The 20,850-nt window shown below is 36.6% G+C and overlaps 3 protein-coding genes and 1 pseudogene across 4 annotated transcripts; 2 read left to right on the top strand and 2 right to left on the bottom strand.

Annotated features, from left to right (window-relative positions):
* Positions 1-203: 203 nt before the first annotated feature.
* LOC120177898 (basic leucine zipper 23-like) lies at positions 204-4,425 on the bottom strand. 2 transcript variants are annotated; one of them, XM_039183882.1, is made up of 3 exons: positions 4,082-4,425; positions 3,095-3,883; positions 204-485 (listed from the first exon to the last, which is right to left on the bottom strand). In XM_039183882.1, exons 2-3 carry the CDS (start codon positions 3,867-3,869, stop codon positions 460-462), a joined length of 801 nt encoding a protein of 266 aa, XP_039039813.1. In that variant the 5' UTR covers positions 3,870-3,883; positions 4,082-4,425; the 3' UTR covers positions 204-459. The 2 variants fall into 2 exon arrangements, with proteins under 2 accessions (XP_039039813.1, XP_039039814.1); XM_039183883.1 differs by having other exon boundaries at positions 4,096-4,114.
* A 998-nt stretch (positions 4,426-5,423) lies between these two features.
* LOC120177893 (beta-galactosidase 13-like) lies at positions 5,424-9,254 on the top strand. The gene is made up of 13 exons (XM_039183879.1): positions 5,424-5,784; positions 5,866-6,074; positions 6,163-6,229; positions 6,312-6,404; positions 6,490-6,633; positions 6,715-6,915; positions 6,999-7,083; positions 7,174-7,292; positions 7,362-7,529; positions 7,640-8,032; positions 8,115-8,327; positions 8,400-8,545; positions 8,615-9,254. Exons 1-13 carry the CDS (start codon positions 5,524-5,526, stop codon positions 9,075-9,077), a joined length of 2,562 nt encoding a protein of 853 aa, XP_039039810.1. The 5' UTR covers positions 5,424-5,523; the 3' UTR covers positions 9,078-9,254.
* A 2,314-nt stretch (positions 9,255-11,568) lies between these two features.
* On the top strand, positions 11,569-16,626 carry LOC120177897 (L-ascorbate peroxidase 3-like). The gene is made up of 9 exons (XM_039183881.1): positions 11,569-11,738; positions 12,164-12,288; positions 13,428-13,477; positions 14,386-14,451; positions 14,533-14,581; positions 15,598-15,680; positions 15,782-15,861; positions 15,948-16,050; positions 16,245-16,626. Exons 1-9 carry the CDS (start codon positions 11,626-11,628, stop codon positions 16,440-16,442), a joined length of 867 nt encoding a protein of 288 aa, XP_039039812.1. The 5' UTR covers positions 11,569-11,625; the 3' UTR covers positions 16,443-16,626.
* A 58-nt stretch (positions 16,627-16,684) lies between these two features.
* On the bottom strand, positions 16,685-18,023 carry LOC120177905 (annotated as a pseudogene).
* Between the last annotated feature and the right edge of the window lie 2,827 nt (positions 18,024-20,850).

Below are 20,850 nucleotides of genomic sequence, written 5' to 3'. Positions count from 1 at the left end.
ACAAGACTGTCAGTAACTGTTCATAAATGGTACTCCTACAATATATAAACCCAGAGTTCGAGCTTCACAAGTTTGTCCCTGCTAGAAACCATAAACTAAGAAGGCCATCAACCGATCTCTAAAAACTCATAGGTAGGGTTAAAAAACCAAAAAATGAGCGGGAAATGGGAAAAAAAAACAAAATAAAAAAGCAATGCAACACGAGGGGAGAAGGTATTTCATACCAAAGACAGCTTTTTGGAAGACAATTATTTATACTCCAGGGACATAAACTAAGAAGACCACAGTGAATCTCTAATGACCCATTAGTAGGGTTAAAAAGAAGAAAGGCAGAAAATGACGGGGAAAAAAAAACAATGCGACCTGAGGGAAGAAAGTGCTGCATCCCAAGAAAACTGCTCGTTGGAAGACAAATGTGATACTCCATGGACTGTGGATAATGCTCATCTCAACAGTTTTTCAACCCGCTGTAGATGGGCAAACGCCTACCAAGGGAACAAACATCAGTATCATAGCCAAAACATACTCAAAAGCAGAGTGCTACACAACGTAAGCGGAAATAATTAGTTTGAAAACAGTCGGTACAGTTCATAATATTTGTAATTTTGCAATAACAAGTTCCAATAGCTTTTAAGTAGGGCTCATGCGCCACAAGGATTTGGGCATTTCCTACATTTAACGACAAATCTGCTGCTTTTCTTTAAACTGTAAACACTGCTCAGTAATATAGAGAGAAAATCTGTTTAAATCATATAGAAAAAACCATCATTTTTATTTGAACAACCCATACAACCATAAAACAACACCTAAATTAGAATAATGTTCCATAGTCATGTTGGTCCTCATTTCTCGAGAAAATCTTCTCTCATTTCTCTACTAATCATTCTAAAATCTAATGAATGATGTCGTCATCAATCAGAATTACCAGGCAAAAACGCTCCGGGGAAAAAAATTTCCCCAGTTAAAGCACCACCCATATTATTTTCTTCAGAAAGGCATTCTAAACAGTGTCACCGGAAGATGCCAGGAACAGCTGGCGCCTTTGGGAAAATGGCCGCACCCATATTATTTTCTTCAGAAAGGCATTCTAAACAGTGTCACCGGAAGATGCCAGGAACAGCTGCCGCCTTTGGGAAAATGGCCGGAGCACACGGCATATTCAAACTCCGGCCGAACCACCATGGCTAGCCTCCCTCTCTGCTGCAGCCCCTCTGCCTCCCTCTCTTCTGCACATTTCAAGTTTAAAGCAAAGCTGGAGGTGAAGAGTTTGAAGACACCGGGTACTCCGGCCCTTGGTTTTAAAATGCGGGATGCGCTCTGATGCGTTTAGTTCTCCGAAGTCGATGCGTAATGCGTGATGCGCTCGCATCACGAACCCGATGCGCCAATTTTCACAAAAAAAATACTTTTGAACTAATTTTATACATTGTAAATACTTATATATCAAAAATACTTCAATTAATATCAAAAGTAGTTTAATAGTACTTCATAAATGTTGAATAACAAAATAGACAAGTACGTGTAAGAAAATCAAAACAACCAAAAGACAAATCAACAATAGCCCCCACTTCCCTTTCCCCCACTAAGTTCTCCAAACTTTCTCTAGTCACAAACTAAATGTCTCCAAGATCCCATCATCAAACCCGAGCACGTCTCCATCTCCCTCATCATCATCAGTCACTCCAATGTCTTCCTCCATCTCATCTTCATCAACAAGAGCGAGTATTTTTCCTTTATCATTTCTTGATGGGCCGACCCCATCATCACCTCCTCTTCTTGATCCTCTAGTGAAATGACTTTACTCATTAGCCCCGGAAACTCTACCCACCGCATCCCATGTAAGATCATCATCAAGAAACACCAAATCTTCTTCATCATAAAATAACTAAATTAAGAGATCAAAATTTAATTTGAACTATAGTGTGAATCCATATGGTTGAATTAATGCGAAGAACTATTTCAACCGAGTAGTGCATCGAAAGGCATGCCCATTATCAAACAGAAAAAGATCCGTTACTAAGCCTGCCCAAGAGTCCGAGGCACGCGTCACATCCTCATCAACTAACATCCATGCAAAGCTGCTCAACCAAACACGCGCACAATACTCCAGACTCAATTACAACATTACACCTTTCTAGATAATACGGTACACGCGTATGATAAAGGTGTATTAAATATACACTTCACCTCCCTCCTTATAACGCCACCCTCACAGCTCTCTTTTTCACCTCAACATCCCTCTTTCATCATCTTACACTCCGTTTTGCCCTTCTTTTGTTGATCTCTTTCATTGTACGATCAGGGCTTTTCATCATGTCGAATGATCAAAAGAAACCCATGACTCAGAAGTTGTATGAGTCAGCTCCATCATCTCGGTAGGCGGCCAAGTTTTTAACGGCGACCACACTCAGTGCAACGTTGCTTTTCTTGTCAGGGTTAACCTTGACCGGGACTGTGGCGGCCAAGATTTTACTAAACGCCCAAAAAAACTTTTACTAAACGCATCGGCCCGCATCAACCGCATCGGATCGCATCAGACCGCATTATGTACCCCCTACCGCATCAGGCTGCCAGATGCGCTTTGACCATCGCAACGGCCGCATCACGCATCAAGCGCGCCTGATGCGCGCTTTTTTAAACCAAGCTCCGGCCGTCTTCTGGAAGACGCCAGTTGTTCCGGCTGACTTCCGGCGTCTACTGTTGCTTTCACCCTACTTCCAAAAATATTTTTTCCCCTCCCCATATCAGTATTTTTTTTTCAAAGCCCATCAGAGCATTTTTGCCCAGAATTACCATATAGTTGACACGCTTAGAACAAAAAATGAACTATATAGTTACATCAAATAAGTTCGACTCAACAAGAAAAGTACTCCTTATAGCAGCCAGTGACAAGTACAAGAAGCACAAATTATGCAAAAACCTTCCTAGAAGATTAAAATTTTGGATTTGAAGCTCCAAGCCACAACTAGATAACCAAATAACTACAACCAATATAACAGTTACAGAAGATAAAGTAAATTAAGATAAAGTAACTTTCCAGTACTCATCATAAAATTATATAAAGAAAGTAAGAGAAAGAAATTCCAAATTGTACCTTTCCTCCTTTTGTTGCCAGAATAATTGCCCTTGGACCCTGCACTTCCAACCACACCAGTAGAAAGCTCCTTTGCTCCCGAGTTGTGGTTGGCGAAACACTGGTAATTGTCAAAGTCACACCCATTAAATCCTTGTCCATTCAGCGTTACATCTTCTCCTGTTCTACCTTCAACTCCAGGATGCGGGCAATACATTGGATCATTGCATTGCACATTGCAAGGATTCATCACATAAGAACCAGGAATGTTCATCGGGTTAACAGTAGTTGCTGATTTCTGATACGGAAAAGATCCAATCTCCCCTTCAATCCTTCCTCGAATATCCACAAGCAAACACTTGAGCCTAGCAACCTCAGCCTCCAATGCAGCCTGCCCTTGCAACTTCTTCAAGAGCTGCTGGTTCACTGCCCTCAATCTCATAACCTCATCCTCCAATGAGGCAGCTCGTGCCTTGACCTTTTCTCTATACTTCCTGACAGCTTCACGATTACCCAGTGGACGTTTCTTCGATTTCTCCTTCGACCCAGCAGTGTCATCGCTAGCAGTCTTGTCTTCAGTTGAGGCAGGCACAATTTTGGTATGAACATGGAAACATGTGTGCGTATGAGAATTATCAGGACCAGGTGGGTTGCATGTATGTGTATGAGTACAAGCATGAGAATCATTGAGTAATTCATCAAAAAAACTGTCCATTGAACAACTGCTAGGAATATCACCAATGTTATTCCCGGAAAACACTTCCTGGTTCGAAAATTCAAGCTCCCCGTCGTCCATTACAGGTAGAAACCCTAGGGAAATCGAAGGTAAACATTTGAATGTAGCAAAGGAGAGATAAATTTGCCATTTTTTTTAATTAAACACAATAAACTAATCAAAACAAGTAATCAAGTTAGAACACAACAATTTCTCAAACATTACGAGATTTAATTTAAAAAATTGAAGCACACAATTATCATAAAAAAATAGAGGAGAAAAAAAAGTCTTACTCGGCTTGAACAACCTGGGGTGGCCAGAACAGTTGGATAAAATCAAAGGCTCAACAAGAAATCAAGGCAAAGAATCGAATAAAGAGCAGAACTGTCGCCATAAATTCGGCAATACGAAACCCTAAAACATAAAAGGCGACTCTCTTTTTTTCAAAGGGCGCGAAGACTAAATGAGTAATTAGAAGAAAAATGAGAATTGGGCAACAAGAAAATTAAATCTTTTACAAGGGAACAGAAAAATATGAGCTTTTTGAATTTTGCATATAAGGTCAACAGAATGGTGAATTTATGGCATAGAGAAGATCCTGAAATGGACGGACCAGAAACAAAGAGATGGACGCTTTGATGCTCCCGTTGCAGGGATTCCAGGCGTCCTTTTTTTTTTTTGTGTATTCTCTGGTCTGAAACCATTTTGCTTGCAATTTTTTGGTACTCCAGGGACTATGTTTGAAAAATACTTTATGAAAAAGAAATACGATAAATTACGCGTTTAGACCTAAACTATCAGTTTTAATCTGTTTTAATACCTAAACTTTCAATTTTTTTCAAAATCATTCCTAAAGTTTAGTTTTTGTTTTATTTAGTTTCTGTTCAAAATTTAACGTTAAATTCTAAAAAAATTAAAAATTTAAGTACTAAAATGGACCAAAACTAATAATTTAAATAATTATTATCATAAATTAAATATATAATTAGAATATTTTTACAAGCATTAACGTAAGAAATTAGTATATGATATAATACAAAGACTATATAAAAAATATTAAAAATCCAACCAAAGAATTTTAACAAAATATAGATAAGACCGTTTGCATTATCTAAATCTAATTCGATGGTTTAAAATAAGGAATATCAATAGGATAAAAAACCCCGAGAATCATTCTGGATCAAAATCAACACAGATGGTGGCCACATAACCCACTCAGGGGAGGCAACTTGTGGAGGAGTTGTTAGAGACCACAGAAAGAACTGGATAATCAAGTTTGCATCTTGCTGGAATCGTTGATGCTTGAACCCGTAATCTCTATGAACAACAACGATTCTTTTAACCATTGAGGTAAGTTGATCCGTGCATATATGATGTATTTTTATATACATTCATTTATTATTATTTTTTTAGATAAATGTATTATCTAAATTTAATCCAATTGAATTCGAATAATAAGATAAAGATTTAAAAATGGGAGGAGATTTCTAATCAATTTAATCATATACAAAGTCAAAGATTTGCTATATATGGTGAATGAAATGGCTTCATAATCGCAACAGATTAACAGAAATCCCAAGTTTCCTATATGAGTGTTCTTCACGTACATTGTCCAATGAGCTTTCCAACCGTAGAGCTCTTCCCATTATACGGTTCTAAGATTGCTAGTATCCGCTAGCTGTTAATTTTCCGGTCCGAGAAAAATATTTTTTTTGGACCGGGAGCATATCGAGTAATGACGTCGAAGGCAATGCCGATATCGATCCGTACCATGTTCGTAACCTTTTTGTCGATTTTGTTGATTACTTCCGGTTCTGCACGAGACAACGATAAGGACGATGGTGGCAACGACGAAGATGATAACACGGGTGAAGAGATAAATGTTCCGGGGAGCGGGAACACGAGCGTCACGTACGATGGACGATCTTTGATCGTCGATGGCAGAAGGGCGCTCGTTTTTTCGGGCGCCATTCATTACCCTCGCAGTCCCCCGGAGGTATGATTTATGCTAGCGTACATACATACACATATGTATCTTTGAGTTTTCATAGGTTGTGCTGAACTATTGGGGATGCAGTACTGGGAGGATCTCATTGTAAAGTCTAAACGTGGAGGCCTCAACGCGATCGAGACGTACGTGTTCTGGAACTGCCATGAGCCGGAGCAGGGGAAGTACAATTTCGAAGGAGAGTATGACTTGGTGAAGTTCATTAAGCTGATCGCCAAGCAGAAGATGTCGGCGATCGTGAGGCTCGGTCCATTTGTGCAGGCTGAATGGAACAATGGGTAAAGATTGAAACACTTTCACATATTCTTATTCAATCTTATTCACGCGCTCTTAACAGTTGTAGCTTTTTTCATGGTGAACTTTCAGAGGATTGCCTTATTGGCTAAGAGACGTTCCAAACATTGTATTCCGTTCAGATAATGAGCCATTCAAGGTAATGTAACATAAGCAAAAATCATACGGCGACTCGAAAGTTCCGATACCTCATTCGAAACTAACTCCTTTATGTTGTGCAGCACCACATGAAGAAGTTCGTTACCATGATCGTCGACAAGCTGAAGGCGGAGAAGTTGTTTGCTTCTCAAGGAGGACCTATCATTGTAGCTCAGGTTTGATTGATTTTACTCTAAATCTCCCCCTAGAACATATATATACACCACTGATTCTAATTTTGATTCATTGTATGTTTCCTAGATCGAGAACGAATACAACACTATTCAACTAGCATTTAGACAAAAAGGAGACAGTTATGTTCAATGGGCTGCGAAGATGGCCCTCGACTTGAATATCGGTGTCCCGTGGATCATGTGCAAGCAGAAGGATGCTCCAGATCCAGTTGTATGTTCATCAAGTTTAACTACATGGAAAATGTAATTTTTCATAGCTTATTAGGAATTTTACACTTTCGTTGTTCTGCAGATCAATTCCTGCAATGGCAGACACTGTGGAGATACTTTCACGGGTCCAAACAAACCCAACAAGCCTTACCTGTGGACCGAGAACTGGACTGCACAGTACCGAGTATTCGGAGATCCACCATCTCAACGATCTGCTGAAGATTTGGCATTCTCTGTCGTTCGGTGGTTCTCTAAGAACGGAACTTTGGTCAACTATTATATGGTAGAACCATGCTTGGCAATTCACTAAATGGCACCCTTTTTAGACATAGGTCTATTACCGGTGGTTGTTTTCGTGTTTTGCAGTACTATGGTGGCACAAACTATGGCAGAATGAGCGCTGCCTTCGTGTCAACTCGTTACTACGACGAAGCCCCTCTTGATGAATTCGGTAGGATTAAGAAACATTGTATATCTGATGATCATCGGGTCGAAGTCATTTATACGGAGAATAACACATTGTTATGTGAATGTTCTGTAGGCTTAATAAGAGAACCGAAATATGGTCATCTCAAGGACGCTCATAGGGCCATAAAGTTGTGCAGGAGGGGTCTGTTTTATGGGTCTCCTACTGTTGTAATGTTAGGCCCCGAGGTAGAGGTAAGCAATTATACATACACTGAGAAAACGATTATGGCTACATAGAGATTAAGGTATTGTGCATTGCAGGCTCGAATCTGGGAGCAACCGGGAACATCGAACTGTGCAGCTTTCTTAGCCAACAATGCAATCGCTAAACCGGCTACGGTCAGTTTCAGGGGAGGGAAATATTATCTGCCACCTAAATCCATCGGTGTCCTTCCTGACTGCAAGACCATGGTTTTCAACACACATTTGGTTAACTCCGAAGCCCTTTTTTTACATCATCTGATATCTCCAGTTACATGCTTGTTTGTTTAACACGTAAGTAACCACAGGGTTAAACATTATTTGATCGTTCAACACAGATAACAACACAACACAACACGAGAAATATATTGAGATCAAAAGTTGCTAACAACATTGAGTGGAGGATGTACAAGGAAGCCCTTCCGAGCCGATTCGAACATAAGGAAGACCATCCATTGGAGCTCTTTCACTTGACCAAAGATACAACAGACTACGTTTGGTACTCGACCAGTGTTGATTTGAGTGAAAACGACTTACCCTTTAAAAAGGGAATCCGACCGGTCGTTCGGGTCGCAAGCGAGGGCCACGGTCTCCTCCTCTTTGTGAATGGTGAATACGTGGGTTCTGGACACGGTAGCAAAATCGAGAAGAACTTTGTGTATCAGAAAGATGCAAAGTTTGAGACTGGGAAAAACACTATTCATATATTAGCTTACACAGTGGGACTTCAGGTGAGTCCATTTTGAGACTTGAATGATTTCAAATGAAGCTTAAAATATTGCATACCGATGAGATTTCTTGTCCGAATTAAAGGACAGCGGTGCCTACATGGAGCGTAGGTATGCCGGACCACGTTCGATCACTATACTCGGCTTGAACACCGGTACAGTCGATATAACAACGATTGGCTGGGAGCATAAGGTGGCACTCGAAGGAGAAAAGAAGCAAATATACACCGACAAAGGCGCACAATCGGTACAGTGGGCAACTCCTACCGATGACATAAGCCCTCTAACATGGTACCAGGTAAAATATAAATTGACAAATCCTGGGATTTTTTTCCGTTAAAAAAAATGCTATAGCATGCTGTTTTTGCAGGGATATTTTGATGCACCTGAAGGAACCAACCCAGTAGCCATTAGACTGACTGGTATGAGCAAAGGCATGGTGTGGATCAATGGAAAAAGCATTGGCCGATATTGGATGTCTTACTTGTCCGTTCTTAAAGAGCCAACTCAATCCGAGTACGTATAAACCACGGTACATATGCCGGTCGTCGCATCGAGTCCCGACTAAATGCTTCGTGATTTCAGGTACCATATCCCGAGAACGTTCTTGAAGCCATCAAAGAACCTAATCGTCATATTCGAGGAAGACGGAGGCAACCCTAAGGACGTCGAGATCGTACTTATCGATAGGGACACCGTCTGCAGTTCTGTAACCGAAAACCATCCGCCTTCGCCGAGGTTATACGAGATCAAAAACGGTAACCTACGGGCAAAAACGGATGACTTGGAGCCCAAAGCAGACATAAAGTGTCCGAACGAGAAGAAGATCGTCGCCGTCGAGTTCGCCAGCTTTGGGGATCCATTCGGGTCATGTGGGAGCTACTCTATCGGGAATTGTACGTCTCCGAATTCCAAGCAAGTCGTGGAGAAGTTGTGCTTGGGAAAACGGAGTTGCCGGATTCCGGTGGACAAAGAGCAGTTCGACGATCAAAACGGTGCCTGTCCCGATTCGAAGAAGAAATTGGCCGTCCAAGTCAAGTGTGGTTAGTTTGAGTTCAACGATTTTCAGGAACATTAACATTTGGAATGGGATGATTGAGTTCTTCCTTCCCTTGCTCGATATGTTTTTATTCTTTCAAAATCACTTTTAGCTGATTATATGTGTGTAAATGTAACCATATAATCAATTTCAATCAAAATGATAAAGCTAAGACATTTTTTTAGAGTTATTGCATTATATGTCCTCAAATTATAATTCCTTTTCTAAATTGATCCTCAACTATGATTATCATTCTAAATTTCCCCTCAAACTTTTAAATATTTTAGTTTCACCCCAAAACTATATCCTTCATTCCAAATTAGTCCATAAACTATGAAGGATATAGTTTGAGAGTGAAACTAAAATTGTTAATAAAATAATTATCGGATATTTTTAATAAGCAGTATGTTATATGATATTTTTTTTAATAAAATCATAATATTATTGTTTTTTTAATAGAAGCTGCTAATTTGATTAAAAATAGAAAATATTCCAATTACAATGAAGTTTACAACCACAAAAGTAAACTAAACACATAATAACGATATTTTCCTAAATACGAGAAAATTAGTTACTTAAAATCATAATGACTATACAAAGAAAAAGTTAAAAAAAAAATAATCAAATAAACTCGGATAAAAGGTAAATACGAACATATCTGACATCATCGGCAAACAAACCACAAAAGGGATGAAGTTATTGAAAGGTCATCAACAAATTACGAATCAGAATTGAGCGACGTGAAAATACTATCCACAAATGTAAATTGTGTATCCAAATCCAACCTGAGGGTCCAAAAGAAGAAAGATCAGTATGATAACAAATAAAGCAACATCTTGATCAGTCGTGTCAATGTCAAATTCAACCCTGAAAAAAAGATAAACGAAAATAACGGCCAAATGACCCAAAACGTGCTATAAAGACAGAGAATAACATATCACAAAGAAAGAAAAAGGCTGAATTATTAAAAATAAGAAACAATAAAAAATTAAGATACACTATAATAAAATAAAAGAAAAACAATGAATATTTGCAATCAACGACAAAATTGATATCGCCGTCAATCATAAAAATGATGAAGAAAAGAGTTTAACGACACCTAAAGAAAAAGAAAGAAAAATAGAACAAATCTTTCTCTAGCCTATAATTTTTGTTAAAACTTAAATCATATTATTATTGTTAGGCAAGTCATTTAAGTGAATGAATAATACTTTTAAAATTAATATAATAAACCCCATCTATGATAACATAATAAAAGATTAAAGTGTTAACTATAGAATTGATAACTTACGCTTATGTTTTTATATATTTTTTTCATTGAATTAAAAAAATATAAGATTTGATCACTTTCGTTTTTATTTAATTAAAGTGTGATCGTTAAAACATTGGTTGTCGTTAGTTTGATAACATGTCACTTTAGCAAAATGATTTAATTTTATTTTAACCACTGAATTTTAAATAAAATACTAATTGTATACCTTTTTTTTGTGAATTTAAAGTATTTTAGGGACAAATTTTTAATTTAGCCTTTTACTTCTTCTCCTTCACGCTCCGCCTTCTCGTTTGCCTGTTGGGTTTCCTTCACCCGAACAAAATTCATCATTCGAAGACCGACAAATATCGAACTAGCGTGACATATCATCAAATTAACAATAATTAATGTTTTAATAATTATATCTTAATTAAATAAAAATGAAAGTGATCAAATTTTATATTTTTTAAAATTCAATAAAAAAAAGTGAACAAAACATTAGGATGTTAATTTAATCGGAATTTGACGGGTTCCTTCCCGGCTCAATAAGGTCTAATGATATCAAAACGTCACTTGTGTCATGTGTCATCATTCGGTTGGAAAATTAACTTTGTTTTAATTTAATATATTTATTTTCCACCAATTTACTTTGCTTTGTTAAATTAAAATAAAATAAAATAAAGTTAGTATTCTAACTGAATAGTGACACACGACACGATACGTAGTACCAATGACAGTGACATCATTTGATCGGATGATTAAGTTTATTTTAATTTATTAAAAATATGACTACATTAAGAGAATGTGTAAATAATAGTGATTAAATGTGTGGTTATACCAAAATATTTAACGGCAGTTAAAATCACATCTTAATTAAATAAGAAAGAAGGTCATCATATCTTATGTATATTTAAATCAGTTACAAAAAAATGAACAAAACACAAACATAAATAATTATATGTAAGTTAACCCTAATTTTTAATTAAATTAATATTTTTGTTAATGATTAATGAAATTGTTGTTATCCGATAAACTTTCGACTTCCGATTCAACTGTGATCCTATACATTTTAAAATGAAGTCGACCACAGGGGAGTACAACTCCCGAGGCTCCAAACAATACAACCATATCTAACCCCGTTTCATTGGCTTATCTTCTTTTGGTTTTCCAAATCCCAAGAAAGATGCTCACACGCACACAAACGTAAAATCCCTATATATATATATATATATATATAAAGATCCTCCTCCACCAATTCACCTACTACTCTCCAGAGCTGATCGAAGCTAGCTTGAAAGCATTTCCATGGCGTTTCCAGTGGTCGACACCGAATATCTCAAGGAGATCGACAAAGCTCGTCGTGACCTCCGCGCTCTTATTGCCTTGAAGAACTGCGCTCCTATCATGCTTCGCTTAGCGTACTTTCTTTCCCTTCTTCTATGTCTTCGTTGTTTGTTTATGTAAAAGAATCAAGACCTATAGCAAGAAAGGGAATGGAATTTTAATGTTAATGATCAAGAAATTTCACAGATAAACCTGAAAATAGAGACGAAGGAATGTTATTATTAGTTTCATCTTTTTGATTTTAGCCTTTTTTCTTTGTTGAATTCCCGATAAATATCATGCTTCGTTTAATGTATTTCTTTATCTTCTTATTCTTCTCCGTTTTTTGTTTCTATAAAGGTTTCAAGAAACCTAACAAGATGAAAAAGGAAATGTGGTGCTGCTAATTAATAAATAACATATCAATCTGAAAACGGATGCGAAGTAATATTATTACTATTTTTTCTAATTTTAGCTTTGTATTGATGAAATTATTATTTTGAATTGATTGTTGTTTTAGGTGGCACGACGCAGGGACGTACGATGTGAGCACTAAGACTGGTGGTCCAAATGGATCCTTAAGGAATGAAGAAGAGCTCACACACGGCGCCAATAACGGCTTGAAAATTGCTCTTGAATTTTGTGGTTTGATTCTAATACTATTTTTTTTAATTTCTTAATTCTTCAATCTAGGTATATAACCGTTATATTCATTAATTTTTATGGATTAGTTTTTTAATTGATAATTAACATCGAATGCAATAGTTCGACCCATAGCTGCTATTAGTTAACTAAGGATGTAGTCTTGCGAGCATTTCAAGATTGGAAGAATATAGATCGTCTTACTTCATCATTATATTTAGGGATTTATATCATGTCCGCAGTATCATAGTTTAAATACATTTTCCATTTGTCTATTACCTGACATTCAAAATGAATTTTTGAGCTTTTAGCTTCAACTATTCCAGATATGATAATGATTCTATTTTTAAAAGGAATGAGATATATGAACAACTCTGCTGCAACTTCAAGTCCATTCTTGTTGGTATATAGATTTCAAAATCTGGAATGCTGAAATGATTGTTAACTTTGCACTCACTATAGAGGGTTTGTATTTTTCCTTTTCTAAGGGTTAGAAATCTTTATAAGATGGAAGCAGAACTGCCAAGTGCCAATTTCCAATTATGCCGAGGAGCGGCGTTAACATAGGTTTTAACAGAACCGTTTTCACATGTCAGCGTGACTTGATTATTAAAAAGGAGTATGCCAGATCTTCTGAAATTTCTTAGTAAAAGTTTAGCTCAGGGTAATGTAATTTGTATGATCCTAATGAAAATTGGAAAGATACTAAAAGGTGATTGAAGTGGTCTTCTTTTGATCTCACTACTTAAGCTTGGACTTGTGTGGCTCCATTAGGTTTCAGTCATTTGGTTGGTACTTTGTTTGTTGCCTTGCTTGGAAGAACTGTCTCTTTTAACTTTAAAGGTGAACTTCTATTGTCTGGTTTTCAACTGTGTCATCCCTTGGAAGTTGGTGGTAGAAAGATGGCAATCTTCGTAATTTGTTGGTGTCAATTTTACCAGCTACCATCTGAGCTGAATTTGTAAAAATGTTTGAAACTTTGTATATATATGCTACATTTTTATATTTTCATGCTTATCTCGTAGCATATCTTCATATGTATGGTATGGTACTTTGTGTTAGAATATACATCTCAAAACTAAAATATGTTTGCACTTATTTGTTTATTCTGACTTAAGAGTATTCTGTTTGGCACATTTCAGAGGAAGTGAAGGCTAAACATCCTAAGATCACATACGCAGACCTATTCCAGGTAATTATGAAGTTGAAAAAGAGCATGCATTTAATTCCTGGTTTAATTGCATCATTTGGAACTAATCAGTGTGTTAATGTCTAATTTTTTTGCCTTTTAAAGGATATCATTGCATGCTTCCTCTGCTTATGTTCTCCTATGAGCACATTGGGGAAATAAAGAAACATTAACAAACTGATTAGTTGAAGTTGAAAGAGTGCATGCATTTTATTCCAAATTTAATTGCATCATTCGGAACTAATCTGTGTGTTAATGTCTAATTGTTTTGCCTTTTAAAGGATATCATTGCATGCTTCCTCTGTTTCTGTTCTGCTCTGAACACGTTGGGGAAGTAAAGAAACATTGACACGCTGATTAGATCCCAAAAAAAATCATCTAAAAATCGTTGCTGGAGCTTTAGGCAAAGTTCTGCAGTTTAGGTTCTTCAGAGGAAGGCATATTTTCTTATTTAATTAACTAGATTATCTCTGTAATGTAGTAGTATGTCAACTAAATACAGTATGGTACGAAACTAATAATTAGGTAGGTCTAGAATTGTATAAGATCATTATGAATTAGATTTTGAGGGGATAGCTGGTACTTAACAAGAAAGAAGTAGTTTGAGGGGATAGCTTAGTCACTGTAGTATTTCGTTAAAATAACAAAATGGAGGTTATAAATTAAGTTAATTTTGTGATTAGTAAAAAAGTAGTTTGTATTTTTAAAATATGAGTGAGTAATTACTTGAGAGGTCTCAGTCTCATAGAGTTTGAGAATGTTTGCTATACTTACAATGGTAATGCTCCCTTTCTTCACGTATGTGTCATCATGCATTGCACCAATCCAGTGGCTGCACTTGGTTTAAATTTAAGTTGTTGATTATGTGTTGGATGATGAATTACTCATTACTGTATCATTTTCAATTCCAGCTTGCTGGTGTTGTTGCTGTTGAAGTCACTGGAGGTCCTACTATTGACTTTGTACCAGGAAGAAAGGTATTGCGTAGGGACCTTATCTTGCAAATGTTGCTTGTTTCCTCTTTTACTTATTTGATTAACCATGTTTTGTTTAAATAGGATTCAAACATTTGCCCCAGGGAAGGGCGACTTCCAGATGCTAAAGGAGGTAAAATAAATTTCTGAAGCCATTTATGGAACAAAAAAAATTAATTTTTTCCACTTATTAGGAATTGTGAACTCTGGTTTCTGGGTAATTGAGTGCTTTGAATATTTGTACATTTTGATAACTTGATTATCTATCTAGTAAATCTAGTCATATCTTTTGCTTAGTTTTTTAATTGTTTGTCATTGGTTTCTTCCAATTGGAAGGAAGAAATGGTGCTCAAAGCATTTGGAATCTTGCTACTATTGGCTAGTATTTGTGTGGTTTCTTGCATTCTGTGTTTCCTGCAGTTCTAGTGAACTAAATATCAGCTTCATAGAACAAGTTATGAATTCTTAGCATTTTTTGCTGTCTGTTTTTCAAAATAAAAATTCTTCCAAGAAATGCTTATTTTGAATCGAGTGTAGGTTACTTTAACCAGGTCTGTTCCACATTCTATTTCTCTAAGAACCATGGTAGATTGGTGAATAAATGTCTGGGTTGGGATTGTCAACCAGAAGTTCACTACTGGTTGTTTTAGATTCCACTAATAAAAGAGAACCCTCAGGTTAGTGGTATGTTTTTTTTTTTTGGGGTCATATTTGTATGTCTAAAGGCTAGCCAAGAATTCTAGTACTTGGACCACAGTTACTAGAAGTCTTTCTATCAGCAGCAAGCTATTCTCAGGAGCCTTTTTGTACCATTCAGGTGACAAATTAGATTGGTTAACAATAGTGACATTAGAGCAAATATTCTATACATGGAGAGATTGGTGTGGCACTTGTATCAATGCAATTTTTTTTTCATTGGCCAATTGTGCTGTTGTTTTTAGAAACTACTTGGACATGCTCCGACAAAGTTGTTGGAAACTTTTGTAGTCCTCTGTTGCACTTAACACGGTAGCAGTGGAAACTTTTGTATACATTGCTCCACATCTTATCAGCTTGTTTGCACGCTTGTCTAAACTTATGTTTCTATAGTATGAACTTGTGTCCCCTAAATTATGCATCTCTTTTCTCCCTTCTGAATCACGGCGTTAGGTGCACCTCATCTGAGGGACATCTTCTATCGAATGGGTCTATCTGACAAGGATATTGTGGCATTATCTGGGGGTCATACTCTGGTACATTTTCCTGACAAATCTTATTCTGTTTTTCTCTATGCCTGGGTTTGTTTTTTTATATGACCAATATCAAACCTTTTGGGGTGGCTTGGGTGTTACAGGGAAGGGCTCATCCAGAGAGATCAGGTTTTGATGGCCCTTGGACCAACGAACCTCTGAAGTTTGATAACTCCTACTTCGTGTAAGATTAAATGTGTGATTTGCTAGGTATCAAGTTTCCTTCTTACGTAAAATTTATCTGAAGCCATTTACTATTTATTTTACCAGGGAGCTGCTAAAAGTTGAATCAGAAGGGCTTCTGAAACTTCCAACAGACAAGGCTTTGTTAGAGGACCCTGAGTTCCGCAAGTATGTAGAGCTCTATGCCAAGGTAACACTATTACTGAACCGCTTCCATTTGTCTTACCTATACATCGAGAGAGATCTCGAGGGTGTTGCTAATTTTGTACTGTAATTGCCTTGGCATTCAATACGGTTTAGGCTGGTACATGGCTGATTGATTGAAAGTGTTGGAATGTGACCAATCCTTTTAACATATTCCTCCCCTTTTTGGCATTTCGGCAGGACGAGGATGCATTCTTCCAAGACTACGCAGAATCTCACAAGAAGCTTTCGGAACTCGGGTTTACTCCTAATTCCGCTCGCTCCAAGTCAATCGTAAAAGACAGCACCGTATTGGCACAGAGTGCTGTTGGGGTTGCCATTGCCGCTGCGGTAGTGATCCTAAGCTACCTTTATGAAGTCCGCAAAAAAATGAAGTGAAAGCTAGTATTACCGTCTTTCCAGAACAGAACAGAACATCATCTATTATCAGCAGAACTTAGTAGTATCATCTGGCTAGTAATGTAGTTGATTTTCTCAAACATGACATCCTGTCGTATTTTGGCCTTATTGGCCGTAAAATGGATGACAATATTAAAGGTCTTCTATTTTAAGTAAATGACAACAATCAAGTACCAACAGCAAAAGCATGCTGCCGGAAATAAGTTCTGAAACTTGTTAAAATTCAACATGTCCAACCAATCAAAATAACAGAATCACATTTCAAGGGAGAACTAAAGGACAAACTGGGCCGGGCGATGGGGATATGAGATACTGAACTAGGTTTCTTTCGGGGCGGCCAGGGCCTCTTTTGCAGCCTCTGCAGCTGCTTTCTCCGTTTCGACCTCAGAAACAATGGCATCGATTTCAGCTTCTTCTAGTTGCTGCAGTCCATGCTCTTTAGTCATCACAGCTACTTCTATGTTCTTTCCCCCACTCTCGACAACCCAATTGTATAAGAAGAAACAGCTCCACGCATATCATTACAAAGTATATCTAACAAACACTTATGAAACACTGAGACCCTTATAACAGCCGTAGTAAAGTATATCTAACAAACACTTATGAAACACTGAGACCCTTCTAACAGCCTTAGAAGGGCATTTCATATAAAGCATATAGCACACACCATGGATTCAAGACAGGCAAATCGAACTTGGAAAACAGTTTAAGTTGTCAAATTCTTGTCGCTAATCGAAAAATACCAAGTTCAATCCATAACATGCACATGTGGAAAGCAAAACTTACTTCGAGCAGAGCACGAATCGCTAACTTCACCATTTCTTGTCCGGAAGTTTCTTTATAATTTTTCTCAAGAAACTCCCTCATCGAGTTAAGAGTTACTTCTGGTTGCATTGGCCTTCCAAGCCGAAAATGTTCCAGATGGATCAGTCTGGTAAAGAGAAGGAACGCCGGTATAGGGATCAAACCCGACATTAACGTCGAAAGACCGAACGGTCTAACACCGCCGCTCTGCTATACTTCCGTTGCAGACCAGCAATGTACCGTGTTATATATTCAACAGTTACAGGATCCTCAACTGTAAGCCTATGGCTCTGGCATTCAATTCGAGCCCTATTAATCAGGACGCGAGCATCGGCTTTTAAACCCGAGCAAGCCAGAGCAACATGATCATCCAAAGACACGATCTTTCTAACACTTCTGTTAGTACAAGAAATAAAAGAATCATAGTAAGCATAAAATTTGAAGCATCCCATTATCACAAAAGTGCCAATTCAATAGATTAACTTATAAAAACCCTAACCAGAGAAGATAATTTGAAAGGGAATTTGTACCTCGAGTCTTGGAGCTTGGCGGCGGATTTTTTCTCGACGCAAAGGACAACGACATCGGTGCCGATGACACCTACGGCGGCGTTACCCTTACAGACGGGTTCGAGAGCGTACTCCACTTGGAACAAATGGCCGTCCGGGGAGAAAACTGTAATAGCTCGATCATATCTCGCCATTTTCGTTAAAGCTTATTTTTCTGAATAGAAAATTGTAATAATCAGGCTTTTTCCCTGTAATTTGCCTTCGAGTTTCAAAATTTTTCGTCACCCTTTTTAGAAAAAGAAAAGAAAGAGATTGTGTTGAAGGATCCATTTTTTTTTAACTTTGTTTTGGTTTTTGATTTTCCATCTGATGATGTTCGACAAGGGGAGCAGAGGAGTGTTTCTGACTGAAAGAACTTGATATACAAGCCAAGACTCCAAGAAGACGGTGTGCCATGAAAATCCTTTAAACGCCGCCGTTTCATTTTACTTTCTTTTTCATTTTCACTTTGGTCAAACTCTGTAAAAGGCCCCCATACTATGCGTTCTGGATACGATTTAGTCCCTCTATTTCACTTTGATGATTCTTAGTACTCTATCTTTTAGAAATATATATTTTTCAATTCCGAAGTCAAGCATTTCACGTCTTCAAATGATTTGGTGTGACTTATTTTCTAAAACATGTGGAGGAAGGGGTGAAGGAAGAAAATTTTGGGGGCTAGAAGGAAATTATAACATTTAAAGGCTAAAATATGATTTTATCACTTTTTATCTTATAATTTTCAAAACATTTAAATTAAAATTCATCATTTAGGAAGGCCAAAGTTAAATTTAACCGTTGCTTTATCTTAAAGCCTTAAATGTTAAAGGGACTAAACTAAAAATTTTACCATATAGAGGCTGTAAGGCTCGAATCAGCAACTTAAAAGCCGTGGAATGCATGGGAAAACCACAAGGTAAAACTTCGTATAGTTTTTTTTTATTATTATTATTATTTTAATTTTTATTGATGATATAATTCTGTTTCACACGTAAGTTTTTTAGCAAGAACTTGAAGCGATAAGGGTATAAAATTCACTTGTGACCAACTCGAATTAAATTATCAATATACTCTTGTTGAGAATTGAACTCAAGACAGCGACGGATTTAAAAATATATTTTAGAGTATGCATATATATATATTAAATATAAAAAAATCCGTTAATAGGCAGAAAGACACCCAAGGTCCTTGAATTTTCAAACCCTCATCCTATTTTTTCGATCAATGTATCCCTCTAACTAGAAAAAAGAACTCAATGTGGACTTCTAATCAACGGTTCCTTTAATTCATGCTGTTATAAATTCGGTAAATTACATCATTCATCACTCAACTATTTTCTTCACTTCTATTTGGTCACTAAACTCTAAAAATTTTCAATTTTAGAAATTTTAGAGACTTCAGGGGCTGAGGCTGTTAACCCATTTTACCCCTCATTTCTCTCCACTGGTTCAACAATTTGAAAATACTTTTATTGAGAGTCGAACTCAAGACCTCCCGCTTACTAAACGGGTGCTCTAACCAACTGAGTTACAAGAGCTTCACAATTAAATTAGAAAATGAGTTTGCTAATTAATTTTTATTACTCAATCAAATTCACTTAAATTAGTCACCAATTATTTTTATTTACAAATTTAAATATAAACATCATTCTAAAATTAAAAATACTTATAACATTAATTTAGTAAGGATAATTTTGCTCTTGTTGAGAGTCGAACTCAAGACCTTCTGCTCCCTAAACGAGTACTCTAACCAACTGAGGTACAAAAGCTTCATGTTAAAGCTTTATTAAACTAAAAAAAATTAATAATTAATTTTAATTATTTGTTCAAATTCATTTAAACCAATAGTCTTTAAAAGTTTAAATTACTACAGCCGACTCAATTTTCATAATTAAAATTTAATTTTATTTTAAATCTTAAGTAAGCTCAAGTAGAAGAAATTAAGGTGTCGTTTGGTTCGTTGGAATGTTTCTGAGAGAATTGGAATCTGTGAAAGAATTGAAATCTGTCAGAAATTGGAATCCAATTCCATATTCTGTTTGGTTGGTAGGAAATTGAATTGGAATTTAATTACATATTCTGTTTGGTTCGCAGACATGTTAGATGAATTTGATTTTAGTAATGTAAAATGATAAGATTACCCTTCTTGTTTTTTTCTTAATTTTTGTTTGTTTTATAAATTACATATAGCAATATATTATAAAAAATTAAAAAAAAATTAATTTTATTGATTGATTATTCATTTTAATAAATTATAAAAATCATGCTAATAAACATCATAAGTTAAAATCATCCCAATTAGGGATGGCCATGGGTCGGGTTTTTGGTCCACTCGACCCGACCCGAGAACAAGGGAACCTCCATCCGAGACCCGACCCTACCAAAATAAAGTTTCACCCGACCCGAAATAATAAAAAAATATTTGTATTCAATAAAAATAGTGACTTAATTGGAAATATATATATATAGGGGTATTATTGTAATTATTCCTAAATATATAAGGTAAAATTATATATTTTTTAGGTCGGGTCGGGTATTTTTCACCCTAAACCCGAACCCAACCCGACCCGAATATAACACTTAAAAAAAACTGACTCGACCCGACCAAAATAAAGTTTCACCCGACCCGACCCGAATATAAGAATTAGAAATCCGACCTGACCCGAAATAATAAAAAAAATATTTTTATTCAATAAAAACAATGACTTAATTGAAAAAAATTATATACATAGGGGTATTATTGTAATTATTCCTAAATATATAAGGTAAAATTATATATATTTTCGGGCGGGATTTTTTCACTCTAAACCCGAACTCGACCCGACCCGAATATCACACTTAAAACAACCGACCCAACCCGACCAAAATAAAATTTCACCCGACCCGACCCGAATATATGAATTAGAAACCCGACCCGAAATAATAAAAAAATATTTTTATTCAATATATGAATAAGTTACCAAAAGATTGATGAAGGTAATATGATCAAATTTCAATTCCCTCCAACAAGGGAATTAAATTCTATCATAGAATGGA

The sequence above is a fragment of the Hibiscus syriacus genome, unplaced genomic scaffold (genome assembly GCF_006381635.1).
Source record: "Hibiscus syriacus cultivar Baekdansim isolate YM2019G1 unplaced genomic scaffold, ASM638163v2 tig00112343_pilon, whole genome shotgun sequence".
In the NCBI taxonomy this organism is placed as follows: domain Eukaryota; kingdom Viridiplantae; phylum Streptophyta; class Magnoliopsida; order Malvales; family Malvaceae; genus Hibiscus; species Hibiscus syriacus.
The sequence above is the reverse complement of the archived record's forward strand: the minus strand, read 5'-3'. Positions and strand labels throughout refer to the sequence as shown.